The 27,393-nt window shown below is 38.2% G+C and overlaps 1 protein-coding gene across 1 annotated transcript in view; it reads right to left on the bottom strand.

Moving 5' to 3' along the window:
- Nucleotides 1-27,393, bottom strand: part of large1 (LARGE xylosyl- and glucuronyltransferase 1) — a 370,540-nt gene that overhangs the window by 33,751 nt on the left and 309,396 nt on the right. The window contains exons 10-12 of the mRNA XM_003220873.3: nt 21,040-21,195; nt 8,374-8,537; nt 947-1,225 (exon numbers count right to left, since the gene is read on the bottom strand). Coding sequence (XP_003220921.2) covers nt 947-1,225; nt 8,374-8,537; nt 21,040-21,195 — 599 coding nt within the window. The remainder of the gene's footprint in view (nt 1-946; nt 1,226-8,373; nt 8,538-21,039; nt 21,196-27,393) is intronic.

The following is a 27,393-nucleotide window of genomic DNA, read 5'->3' as shown; positions in this document are numbered from 1 at the left end:
TGAGTTACAGAAGCAGGGTCTATGTGTTACAAGCAGGTAGCTTGCTGTCTGCACTATTTCCACCCTGGCCTTTAGGGAAGCCCCAACATAAAGGAGACAGGCCCACAGTTTTTGTTCCCCTGTGGACCTGTACAGACGCTATAGTGAGTTGTAATAAGGAGAAATCAGAAAGAAAACAGCAAAATTGGTATAATGTGCAGTGCACAGAAATTACCATATGCCAGTTTTTAACAAGGAAGAGAAATGGAAAAAAGGAAGGGAAATGGAAGTCAACTGAATGCTGACTGCTTTGAATGGATTGGTCAATTAGGTTGGAGGGGGGAAGCAGGTACATGTGGGGACCTGGGCAGAGAAGCTTCTAAAATGCCAAAATGATATTGGCTTATGTGTGTGTGTGTGTATGTATGTGTTGCATGGGACAAAGATAAATCTGAAACTGTTGCAAAATAGGCCTGAGACCTGTCCATACTCTATAGATGCTTTGCCTCCTGAAGTGTAACTAAAAAGTCAGGATACCAACAATTACAATACATTCTATTTTCTGACCAAACTAGCACGTCAGATAACCCAACAGTGCAGCTCTTCTTCTTGCTCACTTCTCACAGTTTGCACATCCAAAACATAGAGATTTAGAAGGGTCTTAGTAGAGTCTTAAAGACACAATTCATTCTTAATCTTGGTGTGTTTCATAAATAATCATTCTGCTCTAAAGCTTAGTCACACAGCTCGTTCTGTCTTCTACTCCTTGTATTTATCTAAAGCTAAAAATATGTTGCAATCTTCTGATCTAAGCCTACAATCCCAATCCAAAACATATAATTCTAGTATACCAACCAAAGAACACCTGCCATGGGTATATAACTCATCAACATTCCACTGCTTATCTCCTGGTTAGGCTATGCATGTGTGTTTTTGTATGTATGCAACAAACAGTTCTGATGCTTACCTGAGGTACTCGTAGAGTCCATACATAGGCAAAAAGTCTATATCTGATAGGAACATGTATGGTGTGCTAATGTGTTTCATTGCCACATTCCGTAGGAGGTTCACTGGGTAGAATTGGCCTTCCTTGTACACTATGTGGTACCCAACGTTGTGCCGGCTCATGAGGACTTCAGAGCCTTGAGCGTAGCGTAGAAACTGCTGAGCCTCTGCATCAGAAAGATAGAGTGCTAAGCTGATGGGTCCTTCCCAATGTTTGCAGATGGCTTCAAGCATCTGGAGTCTAAAAGAATAGGATAGAAAAAAAAGGTCAGAAAAGGGGATCTTCTCAGATTGATATATATTTCAGCTTTTGTGCCCACTTCACCATAAACTCTTTTACTGTTTCTTTTTCCTTTGACCACTCTAATAATTCTTATTTTGGAAAAATTTTTATTTTGCGTTTGCATTAATTTGTCCCATAGAGTTTCTTTTTCCATAAATCCTCTTTTCTTGTTCATATTATAATGTTCTCTAATTTGTCTATATTGAAACTAGGACATGTATTCATATAGTTCTTTTAGTTCTTCTTGTGTTTTTATTGTGTGGTTCCCGTTTTCTGATGATTAAGAGGTAAGAGGGCAATTTTTCCCCTTTGGTCTCAGAAAGGCCTCTTTTCATATCCTGACCAGATGTGATGGCAAAGATTGTAGGCCTGAAAGGAAGCTTCCCCTGAAGATATCAAGAGCTCAGTAGATGTAGAATACAGTCCCTCAGATACTTGGTCCAGTAGGGTGTTATAAGTCTTAATTAGTACTTTGAATTGTGTCCAAAAATAATACAGTAGCATCTGAAAAGGCTCTAACAAGGATGTAGTGTAATTCCTGGTCAACAATATGGCTGCAGCTCTTTGGGCAGCTGTGTTTCTCAGCATTTCCCAAAGATAGTTTCATGTATAGTATGCTGCATTAACTGAAATGGAATATAATTGAAAACATATAGCACTGTGTGTTAAATCAGACATCTCCAGAAATGAGAAGTGTTATTGTACGAGTTTAGATTATGAAATATACTCCTGGTCATGACAGAAGCCAGGGTATTGAGGCTCAGAGCTGAATCTAGGAGGGCATTCAACCTGCAAACCCTTTTCTTCAGAATGTAAAGCTAAATCAAAGTGTAAAGCCAAATCAACAGAAATTAGAAAGTGAGACTGCACCAAACAAAAAAGCTAGAACAAAATAAACTAGGAGCTAAATTGCACATCTGCATCAAACAGACTGCATTAACATTACTTAAATACTCAGAAAAACTGACATGTAAGTACCTGAAGCTGAAAAATAATTCACAATGAATCAGTTGCTTTCTAAAACGTGTCATGGATCTTTAAGGTTCAAAAGAAAACACTGCAGTTAATTAATACAATTTCCACTTAATCTGAGCACCTGCTTAGTCCATCCAGAAACCATTTCCTCTTTTATTAGATTCAATTAAAAAGAGTGATTATGAAGATATAATGATTCTGAGTATTTAGATTACTTTCTGTGCACTTATTTCCTTCAACTAAGTAATCACGTCTTTTCATTTTCCTGCTTTATTAACATTAGGATGAGAAACTTAAAGCATGCATAGCCATGGAGACCAACTCCTTCTGGGGCACTATATGAACCTGTGCACTTATTTCCTGAGGACAAGACTGTTCAAACCTTTAACATGGAGGCTTCCTCACTTCTTCTCTGCCAAAGAAAGATAAACAGATTGGAAGCATTTTCTGCCAGATTGAAAATAATCACAGATCGTTGTTATTTCATAACTGGGCCAAATTATTGTTAGTGTAAGATACGATTTATTGAAACAAGCTGGGATCAAACTTGGCTTGCTTCAACAAGCCAATGACAAAACTAGGTGAGCTTAAGAAACTCACCTAGGTTTGTCATTACGTCCAGATATTACGCTACATCCAGAAATTATATTACATTGCAAGGAGGAAATGAGTGGAAGTGATGCTCAACCTCTGCCCCTCCAGGAGTTTTGGACTTCAGCTCCCAGAAATCCCAGCCAATTTACCAGCTGTTAGGAATTGTGGGAGCTGAAGTCCAAAACACCTGGAGGACACAGTTTGAGAAACACTGTTGTGTGGACATGTACGACCACCGCCTCCCACCAGCAAGCCCAAATACAACGCACACACAGAGTTGGGATGACAAAAAGGTTGAAACTTGTCTATTGCTTACAGAAGAGAAATCAGGGTTGGTCGCCATGCATGGGTCCTGGATCCGGGATAAGTCAGCCAGCTGTTGATCAATACCACTTGACCATGCCAGGGGGTGCTGTTGCTACCGACCGGCATAATACTGGGACATTGCTACCGTGCACCCCTGGGAAATCACTATACATCCCCCCCCCCAATGGGGGGAGGGATAAGCATGCCAGATCCAGGGCCCATGCCGTACACCTGCAAGCTATGACAAAGGAACCAAGCTCAATGACAACTATAAACAAAAATATTAAACATCTATGAAGGATGGGTGGGATGATTCAATGGAAGGCGCATTGCTTGGCACAGCCTTGCGTAGCTTTTTAAAGGAAGCCTGAAGCTCAGCGGGCAGCCACCCACCATTCAGTCAGGGGGTGAGCAGGGGCCGCCTCCCATTGGCTGGCTGCTTTTTGAAATTTCCAGTCACCAAGGGGGTTTCTGGGAAGGAGAAGCCCCCAGCTGGAACCATGGTAGGTGGGAGGACGCCCTCCCCACAACGTCTCCGCCCAATAAGTCAGGCAGAGGCTCTATAGAGGAAAGGAATGCATTGGAGAGGAGCTAAGCTTATTCTTAGACTGCTAAATTGTAATTACAATAGAGATTACTCTTGTCCAGTTCGGTAATTTCTTCTGAACTGGGGAGGAATAATTTCTATTGTAATTTTTAGTATAAAAGATAGGTAAAGATCTTCCCCTGAAATTAAGTTTAGTTGTGTCCAACCGTGGGGGTTGGTACTCATCTCCAGTTTTAAGCCGAAGAGCTGGCATTGTCCATAGACACTTCCAAGATCATGTGGCCAGCATGACTGCATGGAGTGTCATTATCTTCCCGTCAGAATGGTACCTATTGATCTACTCACATTTGCATGTTTTCAAACTGCTAGGTTGGCAGAAGTTGGGGGTAACAGCTGGAGTTCACCCCGGTCCCTGGATTCGAACAGCTGACCATTAGGTAAGCAAGTTCAGCAGCTCAGTGGTTTAATCTGCTGTGCCACTGAGGGCTCCTAATTTTAGTATAACTTTATCATATTCACATCAAATATTTTCATGTTTACAGCCCTAATATTATCTCACAGTTCTTCCAAGAAGTATGGGCCTTCTGTTTGCTCAAACCCAAGAGACTGTCACCTATTGAAATATTTTATTACTCCCTTTCTTGTTGTACTATGTATTTATTGACTATAACTATTATTAGGATTAAAACAATATATAAGTTATCTCCCTTTCACAACAGGGAAGGCTCTATTTTTAAGGGATAATTAATATTCAGTATGGATGCAGAACAAAGACGAGCAGAATGCTAATCTACAATGAGGTGTCTGCTGAATAGTATATGTCAAATATTGAATGTTTAAATGGGTGAGGTCCTTTTTTTTAAAGCATGCTTTTGCTAATGAGTGCCCAAGGGCCAAATCTGAGCTTTAAGGGAAATATCTATGGCTCTGCAGTAGCCAAACAAGAGGTGAAAGTGGCATTTGTTGCAAAAGAACAAGCTCACAGATCACTTTCAAGGATGGTTTAAGACTCTGCTCCCCAATTTCCTTCATGAGAAATCATCCGAAACACTGATTGCAGAATAAGTGTGAATCTTTAGTGAAAGAAAGAAGGGAAATTGAAAGCAACAACTCCACAGAGTGGAATATATTGGACTGCACAGATCCATCTCTTACATTTCTGTGCAATGGTGGCTAAGATGAAAATGGAAATAAACAAGAAAGAACATTTTGAACACTGATTGTTGCCTAAACACAGTTTCCAAGCTTTGAGAGCAAAAAAATACCCAAAGGGCTAATAAAAATGTGAACAAGAGTTTGCTAAAATGACTTTATCTTTCATTAATTAAACAGATTCCCATGGCAGTCAGATGGTCTTCAATGTTTCCCAAATCCCTATAGCTAGACACCCCATTAATATTTATATGAAGAATCAGAACACATTTTGTCCATAATAATAATCAAAGAAAATGTTTTTTCCTCCTCCCTCCAGTATCTTTCATAAGCTGTGAAGCAGAAAGAATCGTGTTCAGACCACATAACTTTTGATTTCACCTCTATTACTTTTTCCCTTTGTTTCTGAGTGATCACGATGATATCCAAGGAAGTACAAAGCTTTGCCTCCCGAGACACCAGAAATCACCTTTGCTAGTCTATAACCAAATCATTATTTTCCCTTTTAAAAAAAACTGAAACAAAGGTTATTATCAGGTGTGACACACATTTAAATTACAAACAGGGATCGGTTAAAAAAAATCTTTAAACAGTATATGAAAAGCTTTCAGCAACAATGAGTGGTTTCATAAATAAAACATATACCGGTTGAGTATCTCTTGTGCTAGATTTTGAAATCTGAACTACTCCAAAATCTAAAACTGTCCTCATGGGTGACACCTTTGTGTTCTGATGGTTCAGTGTACATAAACACTGTTTCATGCACAACATTATTTAAAAATATTGTGCATACAATTGCCAGGTTTTTTTTGGTGAAGACAAGGGACAGAGTCCTCTTGGTAGCCATTTCCTGGCTGAGGAATTCCCTCTCTCCTGACACCAAGTTGGCTCTCTCTCTGTTCTCTTTCTGCCAACAAAAACCTTCTTCTAATTGCTAACTGAGCCTTGCAGAACATTTTCAATGGAAGTGTACTGTATTTTTATTATTGTGACTATGTTTACCTGATTTTAAATGGTTGCAAACTTTTTCAATATAACTGTTTATTTAAATGTTTTCAAACTTTGTAATATGCCTTATTTCAAATGTATTCCCTTTTAACTAGTACTGTCATCTGTTGTAGGGCCCTTGTTGGAAGGGAGATGGGATATAAATAAAATAAATATAATCAAATCAAGGATGGTGTTTCAGGGCACAGGTTTGCCAGTTTAGTCCCTCTCTTTGTAGCATCCTTTGAAATAACAAATACTATAGCCCTCTCTGTTATTGGTATGTGCATCTTGTCCCTATCAATGACAATAACACTCAAAAGTGATGTTATGACTGTGGGAGGATTAAGTTTTTTTAAGTCTAAAAATTACAGGGGAAAACGGAAAGGCGTCAGGGGAAATAAAATGGCTAAACGGTTCTTTTCTGGAATATTATTTATTGATTTTAGACAGGGAGAACCTCCACCCAAATCAATAAAATGTAACAATATACCAAACGATGCATGAACGGATTATTTTTTCTCATAAGAGGTTGAGCATTTGGTGCCCTCGGAATAAAGATGGCTACCCTGTGAGTTGATGCAACACATTTTCTGTATGAATCCCAAAAGGTCAGACAGATGCGCATCCCCTGCCTTCTTGCCAAAAAATATCACTGAACTGCGATTCATTCCTTTGAATTAAAATCTTGGAGGGGAAACGTACATATGCTTCTTGGCCTAAGGCATTCCCTATGGCATTCACACATTGTTTGAGGTTCAAACAAAAAGCTTACCCAGAAAAACAATAACCTAAGCTACTAATCCTAAAAATGTTTTCTAAGTTTAAAAAATGATAAAATGTATCAATGAACATGGCAAGTGATGCCTAAATATGAATTGTGTGATGGCAATGAAATGACACAATAGCTTTTATGAGCACATGCTAGTTTTTACAACAGTCAGTGGTCGCTTAGGCTTCTATCCCTGGGTTAACTCTCTGTGTGTAGACAGCTAGAAGGACAGAGATGCTGGGCATTGTCTTAAGTTACGTTCTGTATTGTCTGCCTAATGCAAGACAAACACCTTTTTTCCTCCCTTCAGATACATGTTTTCTCCTTCCTGGAATAAATTAGCAGTTGAAGAAAACCTGAGCTCCATGTGTGTTCCTTATAGTATAGGATGTTTTGGTTTCTGATATATTTCTTGACCTTCACATTTCATGAGATTTCACAGGTTAAAATTGCTAGCTCAGTATATTGTCTGCTCAGAGAAAGTTCTGGCATGCCTCCAGTTTATAAAAAAGCAAATTAAAATAGACAATGAAAGACACTGTTAGTGGTGGTCCTAAGGAGCAATTTAGAAAAGAAATTGTCTGCATGACTCAAAGCAAGTAAAGTGTGTCATATGATGAAAAAAGGGGTTAAAAACAAGACCATTGTTTTTCAAGACCGTTAGTAATGACAGACACTACCACCTTTAAGCAAACTGGAACTGTGGAATTTTATAGGATTTCTATAGATGCTTGGTTGATATTTTTTCTTATGTTTTTTAAATGACTGATCTTATACATTGGCATTTTACCGGTAATTGTGCAGTTCCCAGCACATGTTGCACTTGTGCTGCTGCACCTCACAATGTTTACATGTTCTGTTTTATCCTGCTTGCATACTACTTTTAAGTGTTGGATTTTACAGTGTTTTGTATAGATGTTTGTTTGATGTTGTCTCTGTGAATGCATATGACCATTGGTCGGAGCATTAATAAATTGATTGATTGATTTTCTACCTGAGGATCAGTATGTATGTTTTTGACCACTTGAACCAACTCATCAAATTGTGCCTCTATGTGCACTGCTCTGATTCCCTTTTGGGGTGAGAAGGGTGGGATATAAATATGGCAAATAAACAAACCCAACTGAGCAGGTCCTCACAAATATAATGGTGGCAGCAAAAAGTAAGTTCTTTTCTTCCCACATTGCTATGATGTAGGCCTCCAAATAGACTAGAGTCCATGTTTGGCTAGAATCTCTCTGAATCTTTCACAAACATAACTCTTCATCCCACTTGTTTTATCACCAACAGCTACTTGGAATATCGGTGCTAGATCAGCTTTGCTCTGCAAGAAGCAATGCTTAGAAGTGATTATTTCTACCACCCTGGCCACTTTCCATTAGGCAAAACTTTGACAGAAGCACCTCCTGAAATGACAGGGAAATCCTTGAGAACCTTCAGAAATCCATCCAGACCAATCACTACCCTGGGATAGACCATCCTAGTTCGCTCCTCTCTGCTGCAGAGCTTTGAGTCTTCTGTCCATGAAAATGGAATTGCAGAAAGTTCCTTCACACTGAGATCACCCCATGATATAAAATAGGTCCAAACCATGCCCAGAAGAATAAGCAGTGCCAGGTACTATTTTGGACAGACCTATGGTTGTCATGGAGATCATGAAATCTTGAGCTACTCACAACAGAGCAGTCTCAGAATGTAGGCTGAAGTCCTCCCAGTACTACAAGCCAATTGCAATCACCACTTTTTTATTTATGCCAAAATAGACTTCCTTACCTGTCCATTGAAAGCTGAGCCACGAGTGTCACATCTGTGTTATCTGGTGCAGGCTCATATTCATAATGTAAAAAATACAAGTGAGTGCGATGGACAGTAAAACGCTCCCTTCGAAACTCATAACACAAGTCATCTTCATCCAGCTCTGAGAGTTGTTTCTGGAGCTGCGAAAAAATACAAAAAGCCGGAGTCAATTTTTCTTTTAAATTACATGTCTTCTTCAAAAACTAAGATTAAAACATCAACCCATTCTCAGGCCCTAAAATGAAGACAAGGATGTCCTACTTCACATTAGTACAGGGGTCCTCAAACTTTTTAAACAGAGAGCCGGTTCATGGTTCCTCAGACTCTTGGGGGACTGGACGATAGTTTGAAAAACAAAAAAACAAAACTTGAACAAATTCCTATGCACACTGCACATATCTTTTTTATAGTGCAAAAAAATGAAGGAGAAAAAAAACCCAGAACAATATTTAAAATGAAGACTAATTTTAACCTTCATAAACTTACTAGTATTTCAGTGGGAAGTGTTGTCTTAATTTTGGCTGATGACATAGTCAAGTTAATTAGAGTTGTTGTTGTTGTTGTTGTTGTTGTTGTTGTATGCCTTCAAGTCGTTTCAGATTTAGGGTGACTTTAAGTCCAAAGTTTAGGGTGTTGGCCGGGTAAATGACCTTGGAGGGCCGTATTCAGCCTGTAGGACTTAGTTTGGGGACCCCTGCATTAGTATGTAAAGATAATTTGCCCTTTTAAAGCAAACTTACCTAATGCACATGCTCAGGACAAATATGTCAAACAGAAAATGGTTATTAGATTTCTCCCTGCTATTCGGCATTTTGTAGTACAATTCTCAGCTCAACAACTGCATGCAAGATTGCACATTTTAGGCAAAGTTATGTATGCAAAATGCATGCAAAAAGAAAATATCAATGTTATTGCAGCTTTTAAAAACTGCAAGTAATACAGAAATTGGATGGAAAATAGGAAAATGTGACAGTCTGGAAATAGATTTATTTACTCTTGATGCATAAAATACTTGTAAAAAGACACTACCTGTCATATCAAAAATGTCATTTTCTAAGAGATGTTGAAGATTAATAACTGATTATGCTATATATTTAACCGTTATATGCTGCTAATGAACAGACTTTATGATATAACTGATATAATGCAGTTTGGCCACTGCATTACATTTTAAATTTCCTGGTAACAACTCTTGTCTTTACCAGCAAATACATTCCACTATGCTAAGCAAGAAATATTTGAGTCAGTGAATGCTTGACAGGGCATGACATTTTCTAGTGACTGCCAGAAACGTATCAAGGTTTCTACAGTTGCAGACCAACCTTTCAAGAGTTTCAGCAGATGATTGAAAATTGGAAACCCTACAATAATGACCAGGCTACCCATTCCATCATACTCTAAGCTGAAGAAGGTGGCAACTGAAGAAAGACATGAAGACATTAGGGAAGTATACTTAGGTATAGTTGTTAGTAAAACCATACTTTTGTTCCTAAGCACCATCTCCAAAGGTTACACACTATCAAGCTAGTCACCAAATGAAACAGAGAAACAACTCAGGTTGATAATCCAGGTATCTTTTTTTTGGATTATGTTTTTCCTTGGTCTTCATGAGACCAGGTGGGAAAGTCCACTAGTTAATGGGTAGAACTAGCATGAGGCAGTGATCTAAGCATTGAATCGAAGCTCTGAAGACAGGGTTTGACTTTCTGTTCAGCCATGGAAAACCACAGGATGACTTTCAGCAAGTGGCACAAGATAAGATGAAGGCAAGGACAAACTCCCTCTGAAGAACTTTAGCCAAGAAAACAGTCATGGTAAGTTAGAAATGACTAGCACACAACAAGAACAATTAATACGAACCCCCACCACCACAGCCCTTATAACAAATCAGGAATTCAGCAGGAAACGGCTAAATCCATCAGATCACAAGTACCCTTGTTCATACTGGGATCTTGGAAACTTTGAGTATGAAAAAAACCCTGAAAAGGTGTTGTGCATTACAGCAGATTATGAAGTTTAGTTTTGGATTTCTCACACTAAACACAACTATAAATTACGCAGGAACACAAATTAAATTGTTCTGCATTATTTGAAAATTGTAATGCATTATTTTGATAAAAGTGCCAAATAGAAGCCTTGTCTCTCACCATGACAGGAACTACGATTGTCATTTCAGAGCTATTGAAACATTGAAAAATGAATCAAGGCACTGAAGATTAGTCTCTCCTGTCCAAAGTAAATCTTAGGATGACACTCTATTTAAATCACTCTTCTACTTTTTGACATAATTCAATTTAGGGATACATATTTTTACATTGCCTACTGGATAAGATTGAATGTTGTGGTGCTTTAATTATGTTATTATTAGTTACATACAATACAAATAAACAGAACATAAACCTCAAAAGTACAATGCAACAAACATTCTGCTGCCATAAAAAATGGCTTCCAGCTTTTATTTTATTAATCAAAGTGAGGTTTATATACCTGTGGAATAAAGTCCAGGGTGGGATAAAGAACTCTTGTCTGTCTGAGGCAAGTATGAATGTTGCACCAGCCAGCTTGATTAGTATTGAATGGCCTTGCAGCTTCAACGCCTGGCTGCTTTCTGGCTGAGGGAATCCCTTGTTGGGAGGTGTTAGATGTTCCTGATTGTTTCCTGTCTGGAATTCCCGTTTTCAGAGTGTTGGTCTTTATTTACTTTCATGATTTTAGAGGGTTTTTTTTAACACTGGTAGAATTTGTTCATTTTCATGGCTATTATTTCCACTAATTCCCACAATTCCTAATGTTGCATTTGGCCACCTTGAATAACATTGAATAGCCTTGCAAAGGGCTCATCCGGGAAGGGAAGGGGGCGGAGCCACCTGAATGATGGACATGCAGGGGCTGCCAGTCATTCAGGCAGCTCCTCCCCCTTCCCTTCCAGGTGCCTCAACAGCACCCCTAGTGATTGGGCGCCAACTGCAATCGCTTACTTCGAGTATACCTTCAGCCGCTCCTGAACAGGTCCCATTAAGTTTCTTCAGGATATAGGTCTAGGTAAGCTTCTGCCAGGTGGCTACAGGAGGAAGAGCCTGCTTCTTGGTAGGTCTTTTTCATTGGGAGTAGGGCTCAGCCCCCTACTCTGAGTACCCAGCTTTCTCAAAAGACCTCCCAGTGAAGCCTTAATCCACCTGGGCTGTTACTCCTTTTCTTGAGATTATTCACATCCCTTTCACTAAGGTCTGAAAGAGATATCTACATCCCATTTCCTGTTCTGCAGTTTCTATTTCTTAATTGCCTTGGGTTTGCTAGTGTTCTTGTATTGGTCTCATGTCCACAACTTCTTGCAAAGGCTTTAACTAATGCCAGAAGCAAGTTTTCTTCTGAGGCCAGGGAGCTGGGAACAGCTGAGACAGGGCTACTGGTGAGTCCAGTTCATCCACACTGGTCTTTATTGATGCTGGGTCAGGCAGTACATCTATAGCCTAGTGGAGATGCACCTTGGAATGTGTGGCTCATAGACTGCTCTGATTTGAAGGTTGTCAGGTCAGCCACAGAGCGAGGTTGTTGTTTGTGAGAAGCAGGCAGCACTGCTGTTATAATTTAATAGCTCTACCCATGAGGCAGATTGTAGGGCATATTCCTGCCAGCACATTGCTTGACAGACAACCTTACATTTATTAGGCCAAACTATAATGAAACAGTAGCCTACCAAATTATAGCTAGTATAACCTAACTAGTGCCTCTGTTTTCTCTTTCGTTTTTTCCTCTATTCACACCAGAGCAAGCACAGATCCTATATTTTCTTACATTTGAGAGTGCTCACCACAGAAAACCATGGTTCATCATAACCTCATTCATTTCATTTCCCCCAAAGCACAAATACTGTTGTGTTTTAAATAAGGCTAGAGATGACTAGATGAAACATCTTAATTTCTCTTGCCTTCCCTGGAAAGACATTAGCATTCCCCTTATCAGTCCTATTCATCAGCTTAAGTAGGAATGGTTAAAGGAGTTGTATTGCACCACCCCTTTGAGATATCATAGCATCCGCTTTTTTTAATTTCACAAATAGCCAAGTTGTAAGTTTGTAATTGCAAAATGGCCATTATCTAAGTACTCACAAAATGATCATCAGATTACTTCAGGCTTCTAAACTAAAAGGATATAACAACTTAATTATGAGTTATGAAATAATGCTATGAACTAAATTATTTCTCTGTAATGGGACAAAGGATTACTGTATCTTATGACCTAATATTTTAACTGCAAAAATGTGCTTAAAAATGCCAGAAGGGAGGAAGTGCAATTTGAATATATCTATATTTCTCTACAACTATATATCTACATATCTACATTTAGATTTGCATATGGTATTTTTCCTCAGTTTTGCACTCTGTTTTTTGTTTTTGTTTTGGTGTTTGGCACTTGTAATTCAGTCCCTTGAGTGTCATCCCCGATCTTTGTTCACATAAATTTATTTATCTAATAAATATTTCTGCGTTTACATTATGTTTCAGCTTGTACAGTCAGTCCTCCACATATTTTGGAGTTAGGAGGTCAGGGCCATGAAAAAAAGTGTGCACAAAGAAACTGCTATCTTGTTGTTGTTTTTTTGTTTTTTTACTAGAGAAAGCATCTCTCTAAAAATCTCTAGGTTCTCCAGGACAACTCTTTGATCAACCTCCACAGGAAGCTAGCCACAGAATCACTTTGGAGAACCTAGAGATTCATAAACAGAACATTTTAAAGCAAATTTGTGAATAATGAAATCTGCCGAAGTCCAAACTGTAAATGTGTTGAGATGACTACAGTGACTGGTCAAACAAAGTAAACAGCTATGAAGAACCCTACTTCAAGAATAAATATCTCTTCAACCTGTATATTATACAACTTAAAGAAAATAAATCTGTAGGTAAGATGTATTCATATCTTGTCTTTTAATAATCTAGAACATTATTAGAATTGTGCCAGCAAATCAAGAGTCACCTCTAAGACACAACAGTGATCTAGGGGGCCTCAAAACTGTAAAATCAATGCAGTTTGGCACAACTTTAATTGACATGGTTCAATGCCATAGCATTACAGGAGTTGTAGTTTTACAAGATCGTTAGCCTTCTTTGCCAAGGAGTGCTGGTAAGGAGTGCCTTACCAAACTACATATCACACGATTCCATAGCATCAAGCCATGCATTCAGAGCAATGTCGAACTGCTTTAATTCTACAATGTAGATAAACTCTTAGGGACCCTATTAAGGCACATATTGTGGTTTAATTGGAGACTATGAAGTTTCTGATTGCTATATCTTAAAAGAACCCTAAACTGCCAATATGCTGAAAAATCCCCAATTTCAAGTGTGGTTTGTTTAAGGGCAGTCTGTTTATGTGCTTAGAGACTTCTATAATCTCTTGGACTGCAAACAAGATTTGCAGGGCTGCAGCTAAATTGTAAATATTGTCATTCCAATTAGAATGCTTCACATTTAATTTGCCTGAACACACTTTGTGACAAGCCAAATGTCACACTTGTTCTGTGATAATCTGATCTGAGAATTGGTATAATTTCAAATATGGTAGTTAGCTTTTCAAGGGTTTTAGTCAGAAGTATGTAATCGTGATGTTTGCATAGAAGGGGTGCGTTTCGCATTTCTTGTTTATTTTACCCCTGACATCTCAGGCTTCAATGCATTTAGTGACTCCTTCATTCTCAACTTCTCATGAATGAAGTCTAGATTCTGTTCAAATCAAAGCCAGGAGTTTTTGATATTAGTTTGCCTCCACTTCACTCTGACCAAAAAAAAGACCACCGTATCTTTTAAAAATTATTCCAAAGAGCAAGCAATAAGGCCACTCATACTTCTAGTAATTACTGCGTCATCTACATGAAAAATGCATACAATTAGTCTGAATCTGCAATGTGTCTACACTAATTGAATTATAATGCATGACTAGTAAACTGGCAGGACCAGACAAATCTGTAGAACTATATTCATATTTGTTATGCACCCAAATTTATAATAACATGCAGATACTAACCCGTGTATGTGTTGAGGCTATAATCATCATACCTCCTACGCAGTATATAAAGAACCTTGAGAGGATATTAGAATAAGAATATAAAGATCCTTGTTATCTATATGTCCTGGGGCTATACAATGACAGCTTCTTCCTATTTGGATATATTCATTATACAATACTTTTGCAGAGAGCCACTGTGATGTAGTGACTTGAATGCTGGACTAGAACTGAGAAATCAGGTTTGAATCCCACTTAGCCATGGATACCCAGTAAATGGCCTTGGGTAAATCACATTCTCTTATCCTCAGAGGAAGGCAATGGTCCCTTGCCAAGAAAACCTCATGATTGGTTTTCTTTAGTATTGCCAGGAGTTGGAACACACACAAATATAAAAATGACGAACTCCCTCAGTTCTCCTTCAAGATATACTACAATTGAAAAGCTAGATACCTTTTCACCACATCTATAACTATGTTTTTGCTAGACAAAAGGGCCCTGAAAATACGAAGAGACCTCTGAAGGAGCATGCTAAAAGTGTTTTATATGTAAATGCATAAACTGTAGCCTGTTGCCTCTTAGAGAACAGAGACAGACCTTTCAAAGGAAGGCACTTTATGGCTGCAAATGGGGAAAAAGGAATTTTATTACCTTCTTTTACTGCTTCTGTTCCCAGTCAGTACACAGCCTTTTTGGGAGAGCAAGGGCCTGCACTTTCTGTTTGCCCAGATGTCCTCTCTAAATGTTCAAATCAAAAAGATGCAGACCTATGTCTTTAACAAAGTTAGTTTTCTTCCACTGCATGATTTTTTAAAATAATAATTGCCTTTTTTCATGTCAGGAGCGACTTGAGAAACTGTTAAGTTGCTTCTGGTGTGAGAAAATTGGCCGTCTGCAAGGACGCTGCCAAGGGGACGCCTGGATGTTTTGATGTTTTTATCATCCTTGTGGGAGGCTTCTCTCATGTCCCCGCATGGAGCTGGAGCTGGAGCTGATAGAGGGAGCTCATCCGCACTCTGTGTTTCAGGTTTATATCATGTTCAGCTTAGAAGGCGAGAATTTGGAAAAGTTGCCTTTTAGAACAAACATTCATAGAATTGTCTAGTTTGGCCAGTGATTACGCTGCATGGAGAATTTTGGGATTTGGGAGCCAAAAAGTAATTTTACAAACCTTTTTCAAAAGTTGCATTTTATGGAAATGATGCTTGATAGCAAATTCAATTATCACAATTACAGCAAGTATATTTATTGTCAGGAGAGGATTAATTGAACAGCAGTGTCAAAAGAGCTTTGTAGTCCACATTCCAATGGGGTTGAAAAACTTTCCAGAGGTTTAGATTTTGGGACTCTTTTAAAGGAGGCATTTTCCAGTGCATTTTAATTCTGCTCATATCAGAATTGTGGAACTTTACAAAATTCATGTGAGAAAATCAGATCCCTTGTTGGCTGGGCAATCAAATTACTGGAAGTTTGCCAGCTCTGCACTCATTGATGGCAATTAAGCACACTTCCCTGTGTAAATAATTACCAGCAGGGCTATTTCTTTACAAGTGGTAACATGCAAGTTCCTTCAGTCATGAAATTGCTCTGCCTCAATTATCACCACTGGGCTTGGTCAAATGGATGCCCTTCACTGGAGTTGCTTGAATCCTCCATCAAAACTGGGACTGTTACAATGTCTTTCCAAATAAATTATACTGCTTTTACTATGAAGTAACAATTTGGTATATTAAACATACTACAAGAAAGAAAAGATTGCACTTTACAACATGGTGTTCTGAATGCAGAATGCCGGACATAAACATTAAAAGTCCAAGAGAAAGCTCATAAATAAAATATTATGGTGTGCTTATTCTTTATAGCTTTCACTTAAAACTTACTTTCTGCATTAAAATAGGAAAAAGAAGAAAAGTAGACAAAGAAGTGTTTATACAGACAGGATTTTGGCTCTTGACTGCTTTCTATTGGTGGGTGCTGTACTAATTATTGACATATTTTAAACTAATATTAATTCAGTTGTGTGCTAATGATATAATTCACTTATTTGTCCTTTCTCATTATAACTTTTAATATTTATATTGTATTATTTTATATAGTTTTCATTTCACAGAAAACAGCTTTAAACACCCTCATTTTGTCATAACAGGGTTTCCTTGTTTTTTCCTAGCTGCAAAAATGGCATTGCACTCCTTGCTATTGCCCTCTATTAAATTTCATGTATCTTAAAGTCTTGTGGTAATAAGGGTGTCTGTTCTGCGCAAAGGAGAGGAAGGAAACTAAAAGGAGGGACCAGAGGAGAAGACAACTTGTCAGCAAGCTTTAGGTTATGGCGATTCCCTAGCAAGTCAAAAGTCAAGAGCAGCTCCTGTAAATTTAATGGCTGACAGAAAAGCAAATTTCAGAAGGTTTGCTTGTTACCTGACTGTCTGATAAGCAACATCTGCTGAAATCCCCTCTTTTACATTGCTATTTGAGAGCCAGCATGGTGTAGTGGCTTGAGTGTAGACTACAACTCCAGTTATGAACAAGATAGTTCCTGATTTCACCCATTATTTTTACTTTCTCAGACTAACAGTATACCCAGTTTCCAAGATTATAAATTGATTTTCAAAAAAAGGTGTGGTTGGTGAGAACACAATACAAGGCCTTTTTGGTGCAAGCACCTCAATTGTGGAATTCTCTGTCAAAACAAGTGAGATTGGCCCAAGACCTGTTGTTTGGCAGGAAATAGGGACATTCTTATCCCACTTCACTTTTCAAGGTATCTAAATACTACTGAAGTGTTCAAAACTCCTTTTAATTTTTAGATTCAGTGTCTTCATTATGCTATTTTGTTTGGTCCTGTTTTAATTGCTGTCATTGATGAAATGAGGTTGCTATAGAACTACTTCCACTTATAGGAATTGCCTCCTTGAGCACCATTCATTTACTACAACCCACAGTACAAAATCTTTTTTTAAAAAAAACAAACAAAACAAAAAACAAAGAATAGGAAAAAAGTATTCAAGAAAAGGAACCATCAGTATGCAGGAAAATGCAAAATATGTGAATGGAATGTGTAACTTTGCAAACATTACAGCAAGAGGTTCATAAGGGAGAACCTGTAAATCTAATTTATGTTCACTGTAGTGCCTCTTCTAAACACCATCCTGCCATAATGAAGCCAAAGCATAACTGAGGGCAGTATAAAACCTATTGAACTCCATTAGGTATTTAACAGATATTTGCATTCCAAACAAGCTCTCTTAATTACAAATTAGATTCTAAATGCAATACCTCTAATAACACCAAGTTGCTAAATAGTAATAGCTTACATACTCAAACAACCCCTTGAGGGTGAATTCTGACACAGCCAGATTGCAAGTGACAAGCAGAAAGCATTGATCTTGTAAACAATGAAAGCTGCTATTCAGCCAGTATCCAAATGATCACAGGCAGAGCTATTTTAAATCCTTCCTTGGTGCAACACTACTCTGCCCAATGGACAAGTATAATTTCTCCCTTCTGGCAGCACAACAAGAAGTTTTAAGCAGATAATTTGGGGTAACTAGCACAGTATTTCCCAGTAGCCATCTCTCCTGATGGCACAGTTAACTATTTATCTCCAGCATTCTAACTTGAACATTTGCTATTTGAAAAAAGAAAAGTTTGTATTCTGCACTTACGAACTGATACCATTCTACCATTCCAACCTTCTCATTTTTGTGCATACCAAACAAAATTATTAGGCAAGGGACAAAGTAGGAACAGCAGCAATTTATATGAAAAGAAAGCATGACAGGCGTTTGAACAGGATGACCTTTGTGTTCTCTTCCAACTTTATGATTTCAAGATCAGCATTGGATTGAAGGTGGTGAAAAGATGGCTATTAATAGGGACATTCTGGGCATCTAAATGTACCCTCTTGAGAGTTGGTACCACGTATCATGTACATACAAAAGGGCAAGTTTTGGGGCTGAAATTATGGATTTTGCTATGGTCTATGGACAAGTTGAGGGTAAATGTAAGACACGGAACACTGCTGATCTTAAAATGTCTATATCTATACAATTCAGATAGGAAAAGAAATATAAACAAGGAAAAGAGAATGAGAATGTAGCCCAGAAAAAGTGATGGGGAGAAGACCCAGGCAAGCAATCTGCTCTATTAGAGAACCAGAGCTCCTATTAAAAATGGCTGTTGTGGTATTTCTGCAGAGAAGCTTATGAAGAAATGATTTATTAAAAATGGCCACCACAGGTCTACTCCACCAAAAGTGCCCCAAAATGATTCCCCTCAGGTTACTGCTGGACTCCACTCAGGCCGAAAAATAAGGTGAAGGAGGGAATTCTTTATCTGTTTTGGGCAGAGGAGTAGTAATGGGGTTCTAATATTATAGAAGAAAGATGATTAAATCAGTCATTGCTACCTTTAAGAAGAAACTTTGTGAATAATTACATCCCTGTTAGGAGATCTTGGCACAGAGATGCTATGTTATTAAGCACTTGAGGGCAACCATGATGAATCAGACCAAACGCTCATTCCAGCTTAGTAAGAAGTGGTAAGCCAAATCATCTGGGATGCTATAGCATTTATTCAAAACCTTTTTTTGGCCTTTATCTTAACCATATTATCCTATTAGGAACATAACATGGAACAGGTAATGACAACAATAAAGATTCCCAAGTGTTATGTAGAGAATGAGTGGTTTGATGGATTAGAAGGGTTCCAAAGTATCTTGTTGCCATCATTGTTTCCCTTAGAGGTACATACTCTGTTGTAGATGCTTTTGTACAGGTTCAATTTATATGATATAAAAAATCCTCTTTCCCAACGTTTTAAGCAAATCAATACTGGATACAGAAAAGAATTCACCTATAAATACACTGGCATTTAAATGAACAGAACTACTTCGTTTGAGGGACATGAATTTTGTTCCACTTGTCCTCGACAGTGCTATTATATTTTATAGACCTATAGAAGGAGAGAAAGGCTGTACAAATAGCTATTACTGAAGAAAACTACCTGTAATTTTATCTATTCTTACACATAATTATGCACTTACAAATGCTTCCTCATTTTGTGCCTTGTGATATACAAACAAGACATGTAACATCCCAAAATGTAAGTCTGGCTACTTCTGCCTTTTTATACATTCACCATCATGAATTACTGTAATTGTGAAGCTCTTAACAACTCCAGCCTATTTTCCACCAAGTTTTTACTCTTTTTAAAGAACTCATAGCTCAGCAATAGAATATATACTATGTTTGCCCGAGAGGCCAGGTTTAGTTTTGTGTGATAAGGATCACATTCATCAAGATTGGGAAAGGACCCTGATTTTCTCAAAACATAAGAACTTCTGCTAACGAAAGACGGCAATACTCCAATTAGATGAACTAATAGTCTGACTCAGTATAAAGCTCAGTGTGAAATAATTTCTCATGGTAAGGTGGAAAACCTGTGTTTCTCCAGTTGTTCTTCAACTCCAATTTCCATCAACCATGATGATCGACATATGCAATGTGAAGGGAGATGGAAATTTTATGAGGGTAGTCTGGCAACATTCGAAGGGCCACAGATTCTTTTCCCCTGTTGTTTAATTAAGATTCATTATCTGCAAAATCAGTCTTCTTGATTCTCGTAAGCACTGTGTCCTTGTTCAGAACATCTGGCATCTAAAAATGAGGTGGAAAACTCTGGAGTGGCTAGAAGCTCCTTATCAGTACTTGAAGTTTGCAATTTGGTCTTCTTTATGTTATTTTAAAATGATATGCTTTTTTGTTGCTTGTTAAAGTATTATTAAATATTTAATCAATTTATCACATTTACGATATAATTATTATAAGCTAAATTAGCATTAGTTGCACTCATTAAAATTAATTCTTTAATTGACTATGGGTTTATTAACTTAATTATGCTGTCCTAGTATGGAAGAGTAATATACTTCATGGCAGCTGCTGGAAGGTGGTTGAAAGAGTAGAGGAAAAATACAAAACTTTCCCTTTCTGCTTGTTACTTTAAGGAAGGCAATATCTTTATAGCTCACAAACAGTCTTCCTTCCATTTTCTAATGGTATCCAAAGCACAGACTAATTCCTTTCAAAAGAAGTGCACTCACTGAGATTTGAAATCCAGCTCTGTAGACATCACTGAGTGTGATGTGTACCAGTAGCTGCTGCTGTAGTGAAATTTGGAAGACTTCCTATATACATATTTTCTTTGCTGGGTTAGGTTTTGGTAGAAGAAAGCATCATTTGGTCTCTGGACAGCATGCAGTCCCCAGGCATGTGGTAACAAATTGCTTCTTTCTCATAAATATACTGTTGATCTCTAGCTACAGATTGTTTTCCCCATTGCTTTCTTAATCTTTGAATGTTGACTAAAATGGCGTTGGTGGTGGTGGTGGTGGTGGGGGGTTGTGTGGACATCTGCTATTGCATTCTAATATCTTTATGGTCTCTTCCCCCCCCCCCTCCAATATTCAGTTGCTGCTGAATTTAATGACAAGTGTGCTGCTCATAGATCATGTATTCCAATGCTGTTTATTTATCTGCAAGAATTATATTTTTACTTTCTGCACAGAAAGTCTCTCCAACTTGTTTTCCATGTCTGTGGAAAACAAAAACAACACCAACATTAAACTACATGCTTTCCACTTACATTTTCACTGTTGACATCAGCCTCACTGGGGCAACCAAAGAGCTCTCGCCTCAGTAGATTCCCATCATATTCTAGAAATGTAAGGTAGAGGTTGCGGAAAAACTCAACGTGCTTGTTCTTTACCCTCAGCTTTTTTGGCGAGTTCCAATGGATCACCTAGTAAAGAAAAGGAAGAAGGAATATGAAGCTATACAGAACCATGAAAGCCCAGCATCATTTGAACACTATAATTACACAGCCATGTTGTTGTTTCTGCTTTTACAATAATATTAATATCCCTTCCTTCTCCATTCTCTCATTGCTTGAATTGGAAATTGGTTTTGAATTGGAAAGTGTCATTTAAGGTCTTCCTCAGTTATCTTTTCTTCAAAGAAGCAGAGAACAGTACAGGTAGTCCTTGAGTTACAAATACCCTACTTACTCACCACTTCATTACACTGGTTTTTTTTTGCCCCTTACCATGCTAGGGCTCCTCTTCGGTGACAGATCTAGATGCACCCCATCAGATGATACAGGCTGAGGCCCCGCCCTATCTATGGTTGAAGTCATGAGGAAGTGTTGTATTCTAGCTTCCTCACCACCATGGTGAGAATTCGTCTTTTGGGTAGCTCCAATGGAGCTACCTGAAGTTTTCAGGCTTTTCTCCCAACTGATGAGGGAAAGGGCAATGGACCTCTCTGTTTCATGCATTAACTTTTACAACTTTCAGAAAGGTTCATATATGCATGTTTCAGGCTGGAGGAGAAGGTGATTTGTTGAAAACACTTCCAAACTAGAAGTCTGGATGCTTGTGTGTATTGTTACAGCGTATGGAAACCTCAAAAACTTTACAGTGTTTTCTTAGATAAAGAATATTCAGAGGTAGTTTTGCCATTCCTCTCTCTGAAACACAGCCTACAGTACCTCTTATTTATTAGCGCTATGTACCCGTGGAAGACATTATGTGGAGGGTTAGTGGTACTCTGGGCTGCAAAGATTTTCTGTGTTTTTGATTGACAAGTACTGAATAAACAGTGGCTGCTGTGCCATGATAGAGCTTTATAAACATGGCCTTGGCACTCTTGATAAAAATATGAAAACATTTTCTTTAGGTAAGGATAACAAATATGTTAGGATTATCCAAAGCCAATTAGGAACTGAAAATAAAACCAACTGTTCAGAAATAAAAAGAACTACATAAATAGAAACAGCAGTTAAATTCTGAAATCAATGAAATTAGTCAAACTGCTTGGAATCAGTCTTTAGATGAATGGTTACCTCAAAAAGGCAGAACACGATATTGACTAAAATAATCACTGTTTATAGAAATTGATGGTTCAGTTATTTATGTGAAGTGTCTAGTTTTATCTTCCTGAAATACCATGTTTCTGTGTTGTGCAAAGTGACATTTATGCATTAATGTACTGTTTGTATCTAGTCTGAGCAACGTTAGAAGCCTTCAATGAGATTCTCATGTACACAAACAGACTGACCTTCATTTTACCCCCTTGCATAAAAGCTAAGACACAGAGTGCTAAAGCATGACTGAAATGAAGTTGCCTTTCAAGAGCAGAAAGCTGAAAAATAAGTTAATCAAAGCTGTGAGAGGCACTAAAGCTCCAGCTAAACAGTTTTAGTGGGATGTAAGTGATTTTGTCTAAATGGCAGGAGATGGGAATTATTAATCAACTAAAAATGAACAATTTTAATAGATTAGAACAAAGAAAGAGAAGGCAGCGAATAAGTACATAAATTGTTATCATTTCAGACTACTGTCCTCCAAACATTAGGATAATTTTCTTTTTTTATGTATTCTCTCTGTCAGTCACAAATTGTCAGTCTGGATGTCTGAATTGTGCCATTTCATATTTATAAATATCCCCAAAACCAATCATCTTAATGACCAGTTTCCTGTTATAGGTACTCACTAGGTTTAATGCAGGAAATGAATCCAGGTTTTGGTTGGCCTCTTATGCATTGTCAAAAGAAGAAATGCATTATCAAAAAGAGGATGAGTATCAAAATAAAACTTGCATGCGATAATTCACTAGATTTAATCACTATAATTTAAATTACTAATTTACTTCTTCCTCACGGTGAGGAGGACTATGATGAGGGACCTCATCAGACAGTCTTTGGGCTCTGTTTCCATCCATATGCTTAGGACATGGGAGTTCTAGGGAGGCCATCACTTGATGTAAGGAAGTTCCTGTGGGATTCTGTGGTGCTCCATTTCTTGAGCATATGGAAACGGAGCCCGAAGACCAACTTCAGGAGTCGGTGTTATTCTACTCCAAGCAGCATAATGCGGGAGAAAGAGGGAAAGGTACAGTAAGCATGTGGGATAGCTAGCCACCCCAGAAGATGGGAGGGAGCGGGGTAAGATGAGGTCTTAGGTGACTTGTATACATGCTGTGTCTGCTAACTGCTGCTATTGCAAGGCCTCTGCTCTTCCCTCTTATGGTTTGCCTTTAGAGGATGGGGTCAAACAAGGATATCATTTGATTAGCCTTTCCATAGATGTGTTGTCGAAGGCTTTCATGGCCAGGATCACAGGGTTGTTGTGTGTCTTTCGGGCTGTGTGGCCATGTTCCAGAAGCATTCTCTCCTGACGTTTCGCCCACATCTATGGCAGGCATCCTCAGAGGTTGTGAGGTACCTCACAACCTCTGAGGATGCCTGCCATAGATGTGGGCGAAACGTCAGGAGAGAATGCTTCTGGAACATGGCCACACAGCCCGAAAGACACACAACAACCCTTTCCATAGATGAATTTTCTATAAAGTAGAACACATAGCTACATGTGTGACTAACATCTCCACATGTGAATATTTATGCTATGCTGAGGCAAAACGTCATTCTAACCATTGTTTCTGAAATAGATACTGAAAGTATAGCATCTTTCAAATTTGAGGGAGTACCATGGCTGCTTTAGGCAACTATATTCATCAATCTTGATTCTCTAGGCTGCTATGAACAGAAAGGCTCATGCATGTACAGAAGGACTTGATGTTCATTATTTGATCAGAACTGAAATATATATAAAAACAGATGACAAGAGAACCTGGAATGGGTTGAATGAAAATGGAATTGATGAGGTCCCAGAATACCCTTTTGGGTTTCACAAAGCATTGGGCAGATGTCAATATGTTTCAAAGATAGGAGGAAACAAATGAACAATAAAAATGTAGAACTACAGAACCCCCAAGCCATGGCATTCCATATGTCAAAATACATATAAAGAATAGCAGTTTTCACAAATGCAGTATGTATATTATATGTGTCTCTGCGTGTGCCTCCAAGTCATCTGTCAACTTATGGTGACTTCATGAATTTCACAGGATTCTCTTGGGTAAGCAATGCTCAGATATGGTTTTGCCAATTTCTTCCTTGAAATATGGCCTAGAGCACCTGATATTAGATGGCAGCCTCCCATTCAAGTACAAATCCTGTTTAGCTGCCCAGATCCAACAGGATCTGATGCTTTTAGGGTATTTAGGGCAGTTTGTATATGTCTTAGTCACAAGTAAAATTGCAGGACAAAAGAGGACAGCAACAGGGATAAAAAAAACTGCTACAATTCGTGCCTGCTGTATTTAGTTTGGATATGCAAAAAGTAAGTGACTTGGTCATAGAAAGATACTCGAAAATGCTCTTTAGCTCCTTGTATGGAGATCAAAAGGCAGAACACGTAGGTTCCACTCAGTGGCTGGGATCCAGAGTCGAGGCAATCCTAGAGATTTGTTTTCCAGTGGGATTTCTGTTACTGCTATTTTTTCCTTCACCAGTAGATGCATCTGCCATTATCAAACTGCTTTAGAAACAGCTCTCTTTCAGAAGTGATTTACCAAGAGACAATTTTACTACTAAAGAAACACAAGCCCAGTGTCTACTTGTGTTAGAATATAAGAGCAAAACTGAGACAAAGCAGAGCTTTCCTTCCTTGTTTTGTTTAAGGAGATCAAAAGCATGCCTAATTCATATTTGTATTTTTCATGTTAAGTGTCTTAAAGGGCAAATACAACTTAAAGGTCACATGCTGCTTGATTTGAGAAAAAAGGTGCCCTTTTACAATACTGCTATTTTATTCTTTGTTTTTTATTTTCTTTCTGAAAATGTGCATTCATTCTTTTGCCTTGTTTTCTTTTGCCTTTTTTTGAATTGCATGCAATATAGATTTTCATAAAGACTTATATATAGATATATAAACTGCATTAAAAACACCAATAGGTAATTATAATGGGGCTGATAACAAAATTTTTACTGCAAATTCTACATATCATTTAGTTGAATATTATCTCCCATGCAGTAATTTCTGATTCATTTGCAAGTTAAAGTGTTGCAGTATTCTTATATTGAAATTGAATGTGGAATATGAGAAGTAGTGTACCTCTTATGTACCTGATTGCTGATGAACCACCAAAATAATTTTATAATCCTGGTTTTGGCTTAACTGGGTTATATATCTGATAAAGCTTTCATAAAAGGTAGTACATATTACCGTCTGAGAAGTCAAACATGCTTTTGGACTATTCTACTTCAGCTTGCAAGTGCATGAGCGATATATTTTTCTTATAAAATATTTTCCCTCTCTCCAATATCAGGAAGAGGTTAATTCCACTCATTGATAGTTTTCTAGAGGTATAGAAAATTGCTTTTTTTGTACAGCATGATTCTATATTCAATATATGTGCCCAGAAACTGCTGTCTCAAATGGTACAGACAAATCTTAGGGAGAGCTGGCCCTGTGTATACATTAGGACTGGCAACTCATGATGAGGAGAAGCCATAGTTGAGTTTAACTGGGACCTAGCTGCACAATGCCCATTTTATCCAATGCTCATTTTGTTTTTACAATGGCTTATATGATGTCTACTGGAGGTCCACAGATTACAACCTCCAATTCTGGAGGCAATATATTGCTGACATGACAAAATAACACGGTAGTATTATCTATGAATTTTTCTGATTCTCTTTTAAAAACATTCAAGTTGGTGGCTATCACTGTATCTTGCTTTAGCACACTCCATATTTTAATTATGAGCTACATGAAAAAGGATTTATATCCTGCTTTTTACCCGCCCTAGCTGTCTGATCAGTCAGCTTGATTGGATGATCTGGGGATCTAGTATTATGAGAGATAAAAATCTCTTCCTCTTCATTTTCTCTGTGCCATGAATAATTTAATGCTTCCATACTTGTATGAATAAATATTCACATGGGATGGCACAATGTCATCAAGTTTGCTATATAATCTGTTCACATACAGTACTGCCTTCTCATCCATGGATTAAATGTCCAGAATTTTACTTACTCCAAAGAATATTCCAACTTGGAAATATTTATGGACTTCTCCAGGTCCTCTAATTCTATGGCATGATTTCAGTTTAGCCAAATTATAGGGTTCTCTATTATCCAGTGTTAATAATAATAATAATAATAATAATAACAACAACAACAACAACAACTTTATTTATACCCCGCTCCATCTCCTGAAGGACTCAGGGCGGCTTACACTGGGACAATCCCAAAACAGTATTACATCAACAACAACACTTAACACAATAAAATCACAGTATAATAACACATCTTACAAAAGGTAAAGTATCTTAAAACATAGATGGTAATCCCAATCAGTAGTCAAGCACCATAGGACAGGGGCCATTTTAAGGTGAATTGGAAACTTGAAAATGCATATTCTTCGGTGACTAGGGATGGGAGCAACTAATAAAGTGCATGGAATGACCAAGGCCTAGGTAAAGTGCATGGACAATTAATTAACAGTTATGAGAGGCACCTGTGAACATCCACTTTTTCACATTCTTCCGGAAGTAATCCAGGGTGGGAGCTAATCCAATTTATTTATTTATTTATTTACAGTATTTATATTCCGCCCTTCTCACCCTGAAGGGGACTCAGGGCGGATTACAATGAACACATATATGGCAAACATTCAATGCCAACAGACAAACAACATTCAGTTTAGACAGTCACAGAGGCATTTTAACATCTTTCCAGCTTCACGATTCCGGCCACTGGGGGAGCTGTTGCTTCACCGTCCACTTGGTGGCTGTTCTTCCTCATTCTTTTCCTCGTGTTTTGCTGGCAGTTTTATGGTGTTGTAAATTAGTTAAATTAGCCTCCTGCATAAAGCGTACCTAAATGTTTCCTATTTGACAGATGCAACTGTCTTTCGGGGCTGCATAGGTCAACAGCAAGCCGGGGCTATTTTTAATGGTCGGAGGCTTAACCCGACCCGGGCTCCGAACTCATGACCTCTCGGTCAGTAGTGATTTATAGCAGCTGGTTACTAGCCAGCTGCGCCACAGCCCGGCCCCTAATCTCCTTTGGAAGGGAGTACCAGAGCCTGGGGGC

Source organism: Anolis carolinensis, chromosome 5 (genome assembly GCF_035594765.1).
Source record: "Anolis carolinensis isolate JA03-04 chromosome 5, rAnoCar3.1.pri, whole genome shotgun sequence".
NCBI lineage: Eukaryota > Metazoa > Chordata > Lepidosauria > Squamata > Dactyloidae > Anolis > Anolis carolinensis.
The sequence above is the reverse complement of the archived record's forward strand: the minus strand, read 5'-3'. Positions and strand labels throughout refer to the sequence as shown.